This window comes from Netta rufina, assembly GCF_964035555.1.
Source record: "Netta rufina genome assembly, chromosome: 4".
Classification (NCBI taxonomy): domain Eukaryota; kingdom Metazoa; phylum Chordata; class Aves; order Anseriformes; family Anatidae; genus Netta; species Netta rufina.
Window position 1 is genome coordinate 34,243,603 of NC_140127.1, and position 14,378 is coordinate 34,257,980.

Genomic DNA, 14,378 nt, shown 5'->3' on the forward strand with positions numbered 1-14,378 from the left:
TGTGCCTTAAGGTTAAGCTAAATACAAGAACCTATTCACTGGTGGCTACAGCACAGGAGAACCCATCAGCTTCTATCTGCAGAATAAATACTGTAATTTTATTACTGTTATTATTTTTATTTTTTAATCATAACTGACTCCTAGGTTTGCGAGCTTGGGAGAAAGGGTGGAGCCTTTTCTTTTATCACTGTACATCAGAGTTCACTTCTTAGAATAATTAAGATCAAGGTAGGAAAGTGTCATCTCTGACCCCTAGGCACTGCTAAATAAAGTAACTTTGATGGGAAAGCTGGAGCTGCTGAGAGAAGAAACCCTGTGATCTCATAGCTTTCTCTTAACTGTGCTTTCCTCTCTGATACCTGTTTCCTCATACTGAGCATTTATGAGGAAAGAGTATAAATATTGGATTATTTTTTTAATCTATACTTTGTATTAGAGCTGCAGTATTTGAAGTTAAAACAACTGAAAATTTCCTCTATTGGAGCAGTGCATGTCTGTGTTAGAAAAAGAGATTGACATGAACTGCTAAATTAAATGTAGCTTAACAGCTACTGCACTTATCTGATGCTGGTGGGGTTTTTGTTTGTTTTCTGTTCTTTTTAAGTTTCTTAAAAATACATCTTGCAAGTCATAGGTGGCAAAACACATTTATTTTGGTGAGATACTGATCCCTGTTTTTAAATTGCGGTAAGCAGTAGTGGATAGCATGAGTTCCTCATCATTAGCGAAAACAAAACAAACAAATGTGAACAAATGGTAATCCGTATAAGAGCTCTGAGATTCTGGATTCCAGGAGGCTTCAAAAATAATTGATTTATAGGCCAAGAAGATACTAGTTTACAGGTTGTTGTTCTTCCTTAATTGAATTTCCTGAATATTTCACTTGAATGGAAAAATGTTTTTCTTATCTTTGTTACTCTAGTGAAGAGAAGACATTTAAAAAAATATCTTTCCCTAGCTGCTCATATTACTTCTGGACTGAAACAGTACTCCAGATGTCAGAGCAAGCATGCACTGCCTCAGATGTTATGCTTGGTGCCTATCATCCCTAATACACACTAAAATACAGTTACCTTCCCTAAAATATCTACATCTTGTTCAGGGTTTCTGAGACTTCAAAGGACATTCTTTGTTTGTTTTCTTTTAAGACCGAGGCTTAAAAGAAAAATCCTGCACCTTTTTTTTTTTTTAGAGGTGTAAGGGTTGGTATAAGATTATAAGAGTTGGTGTAAAGGTGTAAGGGTTGGTAGTGGCTACATGGGTCCTGTTGTCTTATCCAAGGAAACATAACTTCTGTAATGTCTGTCTTCATCTTTGTAGGAGCAAGATAATGCCCCGAGAAACTCAGTCAGCAGAACGTGCAGCTAGGTTATTTGGCAGTTTGTGTGCCTCTGCCAAACAGTAGAGGGTAAATGTTGCTCTTAATTTTGGCTCTGAGGCTTAAGGGTGGTTTGGTTTCAGCTTTCGTTCTTTCTTCAGCTCCACATTCACGAGGTCCCATGTGACTGCCTTCTCCTCCTAAAATCTGATTGTTTCATCTCTCTACCTTTTCACTTCTCTATGCTTTCTTGGTCTGCTGACAGGAAGATTGGTTTATGTAGTCTGACATTTTAAGAAATACCATTTTCCAGTCTGCTAATCTGCTTTATGCGAGTAGTTACAGCAGAGAACCAAGGTACATTCCTGCAGTGAAACTTTTTAAGAAAATCAGGCTGCACAAGGCAGAACTTACATTGGTAAAACCTCAGTATTAACAAAATGGTGTAGAGCAAAATCTGGGGAATGGTACACGCCACTGGTGGAGGTTGTGGTCAACATCCTTGTGTGGTGGTCAAGTAATCTCGTGGACAACTTTTGACCAGCTTAACATTTCCTAAGTCACTACAGGAATTATCATGGGCAATGAAATTACTGTGTCTATGTGACCACACATAAAAATAGCAGAGGGAATGGGAAGAGAAGGTGCTCGTGCTGTGGTGACTGAGTGAACGATGAGCTACAGAAAGGAAGAGGCTAGGAGAGCTGAGCAGAGGAGCAGTGAGTCAAAGCAAGCACTTAGGAATGCAATGCTAGCTGTAGAGGCCAGGAAAAGTTGAAGGGAATGTTTGGAAGGAGAAAAATATACTCTCTACAGGGTAGCATAAACTTTTGTCTGGGATTCGTTTTGTGGCTTGTGCTTCTTTGGAGTACTTCATTTTATCATCAGAAAGGTGGCATTTGGTTAAACTGCGCTCCTGTATGACGTCTGGTTTGAAAAGCATCATAACCTATATAATCCGCTTTTCAAATGCTGGATTATCTGTGGTTTTATTGACTCTTCTTTACAAAATCTGTTAGTTCTAATTAATTCTCCATATAACTATTCCTAAAGCCAACTTGCTAAGACACAAATAAGCTTGATGGCAATGGCCAGTCAAGGTCAGTATTTAACTGCCAGCATTTGCACTGTTAAGGATAATAAATCAGGCTTATTCCTAATCAAATACCCTACAACATAACAAATGTTACCGGAGCCATCTAAGGGACCATTTTACAAATCATTTAGAAGATACATTTGGCATTGTTAAACTGATCCATGCTGCCCTTGGCTGTAAAATTGTTGTGATAAAATATGTATGCTGTGTTAGATCTCTTCTTTGCATCCTGCTGTGTAGGGTTGTTTTGTTTGGTTGATTCTTCTTCACATTGGAAATATGACAGCAGCATGAAAGTAATAACCCCTAATCAGGCTACGGAAACCAGTGACTTCTAAAAGCAGTAATGAGTAGCCAGCAATGTGGCATCTCATCTCATCTTTCTTGTGTTTTCATTTTGTATTAAAAGTAGATTGCTGGCTACAAGAAAGAAATCCAGGTCAACAGTAGCCCACTGAAAGCTTAAAGAACTGTGACTAGCAGAGCAATATTTGTTAGAATCTAGTTTGGACTCATGCAAATGTATAAAAGCAGCATTTTCACTTGCTCCAAGCATTAAAAGCCTCAATCCTGCTGTGGCCCACAGGTGTCCTTAGATTTAGGGTGTCATTCCAATAGGCTTTTGTCACTAGACTAATGGTTGTCCAGGGAGTCAGTTGTAAAGTTCCCAGTCTTCATTTATAGTATCTGTTCTTGGTTGGATTTTCAGAAGAGAGAATGATGGATTACCAAAATGATCTGCATTACCGTAACTAAGATTTTCATCTGGAGCTAAGAATCGAATTGAGCTTTTAAAAAAAAAAAAAAAAAAAAAAAAGGAAAGCCAAATTGCTGTATATATCTATTACAATCTCACAATCAACATTTAGCTTTTATTTATTAAGCACTACCTACCAGTAACTTTTCACAAATTTACATTAGCGTTACCAAATAGAAATTTATGGGATGTTTCTGTGCAAAAAATAACAAAAAGGGAAATATTTAACTCAGAGCATACATGAAAAGCATTTTCAAAGCAGGGGGTTACTTTAGTCTAGGGTTTCCCACTATACGCATTATAAGATATACAGGTATCCTGATTAATTAATTCGTGTAATAAAAGTAAATAATAAATCAAACATGTTTAGTGTCATAAAAGCTGGATATCTGGCCTTGAATTGAGGGCAGAGAGAATTTGCTCACCAGTCAGATCTTGATGCAAATCTTATTCACTGTGGTCAAGTTTCTAAGAAAGGAATGACAGTGTGAATGTAAGAGATTCATGAGGAAAAGGTGTAACCATCCATGCATACTTTGTTGAGAAAAGAATAGCTTCCATGGAGAGAATGACTTAATTTGAGGTTTAGCAATATGACTTGAGCATATTTTCAGAAGTCAGTATTTTATTATTTTCAGGTGTGTACAAACACCACCGTAGCTCCTGTATGAGATAATGTAACAGCATTTTAAGTTAGGAAATACTTTGGTGTAGCATGGATGAAAGAGAACATAAGACATCTTAAAACCGATCAAGCAAAACATTGTGCATTAGAAGGCAATCATAGCTTAAGCTGGCACAAATTGGAGGAAATTTGAGTTCTGACAGCTAATATCAACGTTCCTTTGCAGTGGAGTATTTGAGAATTGCTCCATGTTGGATACTCCTATTAAGAACGAAAATACCTCATTTGTGTTTTAACCTATTCCACTTTTAAACTGATTAAAAGGATGTATGGGAATTAATTAAATTTTATTCCAGAATGTTAAGTTTCCACCTGTGGTGCTGCGGCTGAATAGCTGAATACACGCTTTGCATTCAAGCTGTACCTTCACCTTTCAGCTATATTCAAGCCCTTTGTCTAGATAAGCACTGTATAAAATATGCTATAGATAATGTCTTAGGTAGGCATTTAATAATAGTCATGGATCAAATGGTGTCTCAGTGTGTCTACTGGCTTTTTTTAAACCCACTAATTCTGTGTAAGTAGAATTTTAAGGGGCAGCTCATATCTAAAAAAAAAATAAAAAAAGGCTCTCCCACCTTCTGCAAATCCTACATGACAATTTATTTTCAACTGAAAAGAAGACACGTGTATGTATGTGTATGCAGTCATGTGTGCAGATATCAACACACTGCTGTGATACTCTGGGATCCTCTATTTCTGCACAATAAGAGCTCCCTAGCAGAATTACCTTTTTTTAGATATTGAAACAAAAACACAATGACCTTCTCCAGGGTAGTAGGACTATGCAACACAGTAGTCATATGGTAGGAAAATTTTTGCCAGTCTTATGAAGAAATGCGAACGTGCAAAATTACAAGTGCCCCGAGATATTTTGGTGGTGTGTCAGAATTGAAATGTTTCCTTTTTCAGACAAAATACCGCAGTTGCAGTGAAAGAGCGAAAAATGAATTTTCAACGAGGTAGTTTTCCAGGTTATTGACATTTTCTCTCGAAAGCAGACACCTTCAGAAGAATTCTGTTTAATGAAAGGCTTGATTTTTTCACGCAGCGTGCAGCATGCTAGAAGGAGAAAGGAGTTTTTACCCGAGTCCTATTCATTGCCTAAACAAATCAAAATGCAGAGCTGAAATTCAGTGTTGAATAGCAGCACAGTCTTGGTAGAAGTACCTGCCTTTCCTTCCAGCTATGCTCATCCCATGTGCATAGATCTGCCTGGGACTTGAGCAAACAGAACTTTCTGTAACACAGATCTGGCGAGGCTTTCCTTTGTCTCTCTGGCAGATGAGCTAATGCCATCACCTAGCAATTATCAAGTAGTGTTGAGTTATGTAATGAAAGTATAAATAGCACAAGGAATAAAACTAGTAAACCTAACAGACTAGCAAGCAGACAAGAAATACTATTTGGAACGTTTTGATTAGCATCTGCATGGTGTCATTTGAAAAGATGTTTAGTTTGGATGCTACAGTAAAGCTGCAGGCCAGGAGACTCATGGTCCTTGATCTGGAGTGACATTCCTGCTGTGCCCCTGGATAAATTGTTTGGCCACTGCGTAGCTCTTTAAAGGAAGATGTGAAAAAAGGCAAAGGGTGCCTCCTTGGAATTTCTTAAGCGAGCTGGTTATCTTATGTTTGAATTCAGACTACCTGTGAACTTTGTTTCCCAATGGCTGACCAACAAATAGCCCGTGATCTGCAATTTGAACGATCAGATTGTTTCACCACTAGTGTAAAATTTTCCAGGGTTGTTTTTGTAGTTGCTTGACAGGCTTCAGGGAGATAACGTGTGAAGAAATGCAAGAGGTCATGTTTACCTGGAGAAGAGAGACGGTATCGAAGGGAAGATTCTCTCCAGCCCTTGAGAGGTGTGGGAGGGATCCAAAGCTCTCATCTCCTCTGGTATCTGGCACGTTTCTCTGAGCGTGCCGATTATGTTAGGGTGGCATTTCCAGTTCCTCGGGGAAGAAGGGAGGGAGGAGACTCGCTGCATCATGAAATTTGAGTTGTGTTTTGAAGAGCACTGTATTTTAGGGCTGCCAGTGGAAAATACTAACTAAAGATACTTTCAGAGTGTCACAGTTGAAAAAAAAAAAAACACACAAAAAAAACAACAACAAAAATGCTCCATGTTTTAAGCATGTGGTAGATGGTTAAAGCTGGGTTTGCAAGATGCATTGGTCTGCAAAACTTCAGAATGCTTTCTAAACCTCCAGGGCTGCTTTCCTGGCACCTATAGTAAAATAGAAGGATATTTTACACCTGCAGAATATAAAAAGGCTTCAGAACAACTTTGGAAGTAAGCTGTTCAATTACAGAAATATAAGCTGCTCAAGGGCCACTGTAGTGGTAAGCAGGAACGTGATCAGGCAAGGGCATGCCATTTTGCTGTGCTCCTTCATAAAATGGTCTTACCGGTTTTATTACAGGTATACCTTAGCCATAAGAGCTTGAGACAAACAAACAAACAGAAGGAAAATTTATAGTTATCTGGGCATTGCCAGAGTGGTTTGTTTGTTTATTTTCAGTTTTAGTCATCTGCTACCAATAAATTCCACTGCCCTTGTGGTAACTTCTCACATTAACATTGATGTATTATGGGTGTTTTAAAACAGACAATAAAAATACTTCATCTACTAATTAAAGCAACTCGTGTATTCAATCAGGCACTGAAAGAAAGAGTTGTGGTTTTCTAATTGTTAGGTGCCTTGAGCATTATACCTGTTATAAATTCTTAATTGAACTTTGCATTGTGGCCAGTGTGATTTGAAATATTCATAACTGTTTTGTTTGTTGTTTTCTTTTTACTTTTTTTTGCTCCAGCTCTTCATTGAGAAGTGTATCAACTGGTTCTTCAAGACCTTCCAAAGTGTGCTTGGTGTGTGGAGATGAAGCATCTGGGTGTCATTATGGGGTAGTTACATGTGGCAGCTGTAAAGTTTTCTTCAAGAGAGCAGTAGAAGGTAAGAAGGCAAAAAAAAAAATCAGCAAAAAAAAAGTCAAGGCAAAATGTCGTCAGTTTATTTTATATAGAAATGTATGTGTGTGTATATATATATATATACACACACACTTGTTTTTCCTATGTGTTTTCTGCTGTTGATAAAGTTCTGTGTTAATCTGAGAAAAAATGTTGAATGGACTCCAATTACATGTGATACAATTTATGTAGAATATGCCAGGATGTTTTCCCTTTTTGCGCCTTTTTTTTTAAAGAATGCATTGTTTTACTTTATGCTACTGCTGTATTAGGCTTCCGCTCCTCCAGTTCTCCTAGTGGCTTTTTGTAATTTCCATTAGACATGAACACAATTGATGTAAACATACTTCTGCGTCTCCTGTACTGGAAGATGAATAGGATTGTCTCATCATTTTGACATCCTTATATGACAATACAACTCAGGTCAGTTGTCTACATTTGGGTAGCTCCAGGTCTTTGGATGCAGTAGTGCATCATCTGTTTTGTCTTTCAGCAAAAGAGAAGTAAGCAGCTTTACAGTACTGTGGTAGATTGATGAGGGTGCACAAATTGATCATTGTGCATTGCTTAGACATAGCAATGGTCGTTTTCTTCATTAAGGACTAGGACTTTTCATGCGGTCTATATTTTGAGAGCTTTGTCATCACAGAAGTATTTAGCTGACCTCTCCCTGTTTTATGTTATTTATGGTGTAGCTTGTCTTTCCTGGGCACTTCAATAGAAAGAAGTTAGTTAGTGTTACTGAGTGCTGCAGGATTTCTGGTAGGTGTTGCCTCTCAGTGGTTTGGGTTGTTAGGATATGTAAGACCTTTAAAGACTTTGTAAACAATTTCTTCAAGTGATAGAAATCAAATTTTTAGTATCTGATTAAGACTTCATGGCATGCAAAGGACATAAATACTGCACAGGTTTTTTTGAAATCATTACTGATAGTAGATGTTCTTATAACCAGTGATGAAACAAGCTGTTTTTAATTACTGATCTATTTTGATGAAGAAAAACCTAGAAGGAAGAAAATAAACTCTCAGTATGGTGTCCAGCTTGTGCTGAAAAGAGTGAGGCAGTGTATCATGTGATTAATTACTTCTGTTGTCACTGAATCTGCTGCTGGTGGCTGTGAGGATATAGCTCACTGTTAAGTTGACCTTGAGAGCTTGTGCGTCATTGAAGTCAAGACCTCATGTAATACCTCTCTATCAATCTGTTTCTCCATCTATCATCAAAAGGTGTCAATTTGATTGAAATAAACTTCCCAAAGTTATAAGGACATGGAAAAGACCTCCCCCCCCAACCCCCCCTTCTGAAAGCATTTTCTCTTACTGTTGTGCAGTAGCTGACCTTGATGTCTTCATTCTCTAACTTCTTGTCTGAAGTTTCAGTTCCTTAATGTAGCACTTGAACTGGAAAACTTGATGTAGTTTCACTAAATGATTTCCTCTGTGTGCTTCCATGCCACATCATGGATGGACATTTGCATATCCAGGTCTAAGTTTGTGAAATTTGAATCATGAAAGCATTTTTTATTGTGGTGGTAGTGGTGTGTTTTTTTTTTTTGGCATACACCTACTGTATGAAATGGTAGAACCTTTTCTTATCTTCCTTCCTCCTTTCCTGCCTTCCAAGAAAGCTTCCTTCCCAGTCTAAAATCACTGTAATTTCAAGGCATTGTGTATCTACAATTACCATACCTCTCATTTTTTATGTCCTTTCTGACATATTTTGATAGATATTCCTTATCCTATTTTAGACATTTATGAAAAATTATGGGGGGTTGCCATTAGGAGTTAACAAAGCAGCGAGACTGTATTTCCAAGCCTAAGAAGCCAAGGTTGTTAGGAAAGGATTACTCTGTAATCAGACATAAAACCACATTTTTAAAATGTAGTTATAAGTAATTATTGAAAATTTACCAGGTAAACAAACAACAACAATAACAAAAAAGCTTTTTTTAAAAAAAAAGAACAACCTTGTCTTCATTGAAGCCTGGAGATGGGAGATTTAAATTCCCATAAAATATATTTTTAGAATATATTTTTAGAATTATTATATTTCCATACGGGTTCTTACATATGGTATCTGAATACTGTCTGGACTTCTGCTTCTAAGCACGTGACTGTGAGCTCTTGATGCTACCAGTAATGTTGTTATTGCAAACACTACAAATTTGTCTCATACTTTCTATGTTTATGTAAAAGTTCATCGAAGTATGTTGTAGTGTATTAGTCAGAAGAGGTCATAACAAAAACAGAATATACATTTTAGCTGTGAACATCCTGAAACTATCAACATGAATAAAAATATGTGCAGGTGGGTTTGTAACAAAACAAATGTTTGTTAAAGTCATCCTAAATTCTTCAGTTAGGTGCACAGCCAATAAAACCACTCATCTTGAGGTTTCCTATTTTAATTGGAATGCTCGTAACAATTACTGTGGCGTACCAAAAGTTCATGAGGATGTTTTTAAAAGTATGGTAATTCAGTGCATGGTTTAAATCAAAGTAGAAGTACTACCTTAAGTGTAGATCTTGGACATACTTGTCTGAGCTCTGAGTTACAGCTATGTTCTTTCCTTAAGTGCCTGCATCCTTGCCTTTATTACAAAGAAACAGTAATACTTCCTCTGTGAACATAGAAATAGACACAATTTTCTGGGATATTTATAAATACTTTGGCTTATTTATTTGAGTAAAAATGAATTGTTCCCTCCCTAAAAGATTATAGTAAAAGAATAGAAGAGATTCCTCAACTTTAGTTCACTGTTTCCCTGTAATTCTGTGGACTGACTTTTTAAAAAAAATTATGAATATTTTCCAGGTATTTTACACATTTTATATCCACATATGCGTGTACACACAGGCATGCATTTTTACTATTTGGTTCACTAAACATTTCTCAGTAGAAAGCAGCATGAGTATTCTTCCAGAAATGACCTCTACCTCCAATTCTTATTAAAAATGGTATCTAAGGCTGGTGCATTTTTCACAGAATCACAGAATAGCTGAGTTTGGAAGAGAGACCTCTAGAGGTCATCTGGTCCAACCCCTCTGCTAGAGCAGGTTGCCCAGGACCACGTCCAGGTAGCTTTTGAAGATCTCTGAGGAAGGAGTCTAGGCAACCTCTGCCAGTACTTTGTCACCCACACAGGAAAAAATTATTGGTGTTCAGAAGCTGAACCTCCTCTGTTTCAGTTTTTGCCCTCTTTGAACAGAATAACCCTTTCCTTGAAGGGGGAGAGGCTTTTTGTTTGTTAGATTGTAATGAATAAACAAATTTTTTATTTAGTTTAGATTAAAAATGTGCACACCTGGTTACACACTGGTAGTCCTTCAAAAGATGTAGTACAATGGAAATCATGGGAGACCAGCTGGCGTTCAGATGAAAGCACTAGCAGGGAGACAAAACATGTCAAAAAATATGGAAGCAGAGGGGAGGAAGATTTGGAGAAAGGGAATGTGGCACACTATCCAGCTCTTTTGGTCTCAGCTGGAATTGCTGAAGTGTTGTGAGCCCTCCTTGAACAGCTTTTGATTGCCAATTGTTTTGTGCTGCTAGGAAATACTATAAAACAGAGGCATTATAATAGGATTAAAAAAAAATGCCTTGAAACTTAAAACAAGAAAGCCCATAGCAACAATGAGGCTGAAGCTCACATTTCCAGTTATAAGTCTAGTAGTCATGTTCCCCATCGATCTTATTTTGGGGTACTTACAGGAAAAGTGCAATGAATTAAAGAGAAGGAGAGCTATAGACCAAAAAAATACTAAAATAACTTCTTTGCTGAAAGTTCCAAAATAATTTCAGGTGCAATTCATTATGGGGGTATAAATTATCAAAGAGCAAAACTTTGGTATCAAGTAGCATGAACTTCTTGCTGGCTTACTTGATGAACAAGAGTCTGGACGGCTATGAAGAAATGTGATTGTGTTACTAAAATAAATTTGATCTGCCTTGCAAACACTAAAACACCTTGACCATAATAAAAATGTTGATAAATTGTTGCAGTAAAGGTTGAGACATGTACTTATGATACATTTTCACATGGGATAACTATACTTTATGATTTTCTAAATTGAAGATATGGCCAATCATAGAGTTATTTAAACTTGGATTTATGTTCATTAATGGAGTCATATGCTGATTATGTACTGTACTGTGGGGGAACCTAAAGCACCTGGCCAGTCTTCTCTGCTAATTTTCCACTGAACCAGCTTTCTCTAAGGAGAGTAAAAGGCATGAAGTCAGAAATCACAGCTGTTCTTGCGTATGCTTTGCATTTTCAGTCTTCATTTGTTCGAGTTCCAGACAAGTATGAGGTAATCTGTCCTAAATCAAAATTATATCGCTTCTTAAGTTGCTAAAGTTAATCTTTCATTCTTCCTTTGGCTTGAATGTAAGAAAAAAGGAAGGCATTTTTCATCTCCAAATGGTGGTAAAGCCAACAGCAAAAATGACTGTCATCCCGTTATTTTGCATATTTGCTGAGAGACATTTGGCTACTTAAAATGGAAGAATTAACAAATTACATCCTATTAGTTATAGAGAAGCTTTTCTTTACTTTTTTGAATAGAAAGATGTGATCTTCAGTCATTTTCAGATTTTGTTTTCTAGAGGGTTTGCCTTAGACACAGTTCTGCTATTTTAGGTCAGAAATGTGTAGATCTCTTGCCGTGTCTGAGGTAGAAACATCGTCACAGCAACAGAAGTTTCTAGGCTTCCATTTATTTTTCACCTGATCATTTATTATTTGCCTATTTAAAGCAGGGGGAAATTTGGCTGCAGGAGATTTTTCAAATTCTAATCTGTTAACACCTTACTTAAAAGCCTACTGACTACAGCGACTGGGCTGTGCACCTCAGTGAGCAGCATAGCGACTAAGAAACCCTCCTAAGAAACCCCAGAGGGGATGAAATGTCGTGTGCAGCAATCTAAAAAGACTCTGCACAACTGTGGGAGCTGAGATTGCCTCAAAGCTGAGGTTAGGGAAAAGAAGCGGCTTTCTTCTTCTCCCTTTGTGCTCAGCTGTTTGTAAACACAGGACCAAAACAGCTGGGGCCGCGGGATCGAGGGTGCAGCCCACCGGTCATCTGGGGTAGCTCTGAGTCTGCTGTACCACGCACCAAGGCTGGTCTTACTGCCACAACCGAAGTGATCCAACAGCCTTCCACAGACTCATCCTAGCACGAAGGATTGCAGGCTGTCACCAGCCTGAAAATTCAGTGGTAGATTCCGTTTTTTGGCAAGCAAGGCACTGTGCAACCATTTAGCAGTGGGCCAGATGTGTAATATCCCAGGGATAGTCTTTTTTTTGGAAATACTCTATAGTCTCAGTTTCCAGAAGGCCACACAAGAGGAAAAGTGATAGGTTATACGTAATATGTTTTTTCAGAAACAGGTAATCTTCCCTTGGCTCTCCCATGCACTGTACATGAAAGAACTTCCCAGAGCTCTGCACCTCCAGCTAGAAAATACAGAGAAACTAAAGCCTCGGTGTGTGTCTCCGAATTTTTTTCATTTGAATTGAGGTGGAAAAAAATCAAGGTATGAGAATTTAAATGCTAGAATATGTAGCTCTTGAATAATTTGCTTAATTAGTTAGTTTTATAAAGTATTACTGCTATACAGGAAAGGCTACCTTATTGATAATATGAAGAAGCAGTATTTTATTGCTGCAGAAGCTGAATTTGATACATCATAGAAAGGCATTTTCCCCACCATTTTGCAGTGCATCCACAAATTTTGTACGTCTGTGTCCCTAGAATTAATTATACATACAGTTCTTCACTCTCCACTCTTCTGTTCATTCACTGTAATGGAGTCAGTGTTTTTCCGTCACAGGCTGCAATTTTCCTTTTATCCACTTTCATAAGGTCAGTGACCTCTCTAAATTCAACATCACTCAGTATAGATGTCCATATGTTTTCATAGAGATTTCTAAGTGGGATTTGAAGTTGACTCTGTTCCTGACCTGTTGCAAGAATCTGTTTTACAACCTATCAAACAGAACTATTAGGTGCAGAGCAAGCAGATGGGTGATCTGCTGAGGGCAAGTGAGCTGGTCAAATTCATGTAGCAGCTGCTACTCTACTTGATATGCCATGGTTAATAGGTGTAAAATAAAATTTAAATAATTAAGTCATCATAGGTTCGAAGCTGCCACCAGTCTTCCGTGCTCTTATAGACATGAAAAAGACTCTTCCTATTTTTCACTCTGGCAGGCGGTGTTGCTCAGTGAAATGCAGTCTGATTTCCTGCTCCCGCAGTTGACTTTAGTAACTAAGAGCTCAGAGTTTAGGAGGTTGGTAGGAGGAAAGAGCTAGAAATATTTGCATTGGGACCCCAAAAAGGGGAAAAAAGCAAGCAGCGAAAAGCATGACACATACACAAAAATAAAGAAGGATTAATTAAGGATGGAACTGAGTATTTGAAAGCTGGGGAGGAGTGGAATGGGAGGAAGAGATTTCCTTGTGGCTCTCAGGGTAAGTGCCCTTGTATGACAAACTGTGATTGAAGCTGAGGAATAAATACTGGAGATGTGTTGAATGGGGAGTGTAATGCCAATACAGCAAACACATTCTGGTAGCATTTCAGAAAGAAAGTGAGAGGTTTGGGGACCATCTCGGTGTTACAGCATCCTAGTTTTAAAACAAAGAATAAGGTTAGCAGCTGCAGTGCCACAAAGAACCACAAGATGGTTAATGGCTGGAAAAATGCTTTGAAAAAAATGTTTTACAACAGACAGCCAAAACTCTGCACACACTCTTTTCCAAAAACTCTTTTCCCTGTAGAGAGGGAGAGACAAGGACAAGGATGAGAATTTAGATATTGGCTGCTGTCTAACGCTGAAAAACGCACACACAGTGCTAGGAAGTCTGACTGCAATTTTTGATTTACAAATCCAAGCATCATGCTGTCTTTCAAGCACTTACTTTCTGTGCCTTTCTTTATAAGAGAGGGGTAATTTTGGCATTCTTATGATATAACAAAGATCTGAGTTGCAGTAATTTGTATTTATTCATTTGACACATCACAGAGTACCATCATTGTAGATCAGAGTCTTTGTAAGTGGGATGGCCCTGTGAAGGCATGATGACTTAAGGTAACCAGAAATATTTTGGCTAACAGAAGACCAAATGTCATAGCCATTAGCTTAGTGCCTTCTCGAATACTTCAGCTTCCTTTTCTTTAACAAGAAAATGATATTTTTTTTTCCTGTAGGTCATATAAGGAAGGTAGATAGAGTACTGGTTGGAAATTTTGTCTTTTAGACAGTAGTCCCAAGATGGCTGAGCCATTTGTGTAGTGTATTTATACAAAATCCACATTTTGTAATATTCACTGTCATGGTATAAATGATGGAGTATTGTGTATGCCTCTGGTCACCAGTGTGTTAGCTTGATTCAGAGTCAGATAAACACATTAGGAGAGCTTCTGAAATGATCTGAGGAATAAAAATTTATTTTATGTCAGGTGACTAAATGCTTTTAGCTTTTTTTAGCTTACCCAAAAAGAGTCTGTGTTGGGACATGATTGCTGTCTATAAATA

The 14,378-nt window shown here is 37.8% G+C and overlaps 1 protein-coding gene across 2 annotated transcripts in view; it reads left to right on the forward strand.

Moving 5' to 3' along the window:
* NR3C2 (nuclear receptor subfamily 3 group C member 2) overlaps positions 1–14,378 on the forward strand; it is a gene marked incomplete at its 5' end in the record, with an annotated part of 201,358 nt that overhangs the window by 103,341 nt on the left and 83,639 nt on the right. For both annotated transcript variants that reach the window (XM_084285696.1, XM_084285695.1), the window contains one exon: positions 6,679–6,818. In XM_084285696.1, the coding sequence (XP_084141822.1) occupies positions 6,679–6,818 (140 nt within the window). The remainder of the gene's footprint in view (positions 1–6,678; positions 6,819–14,378) is intronic.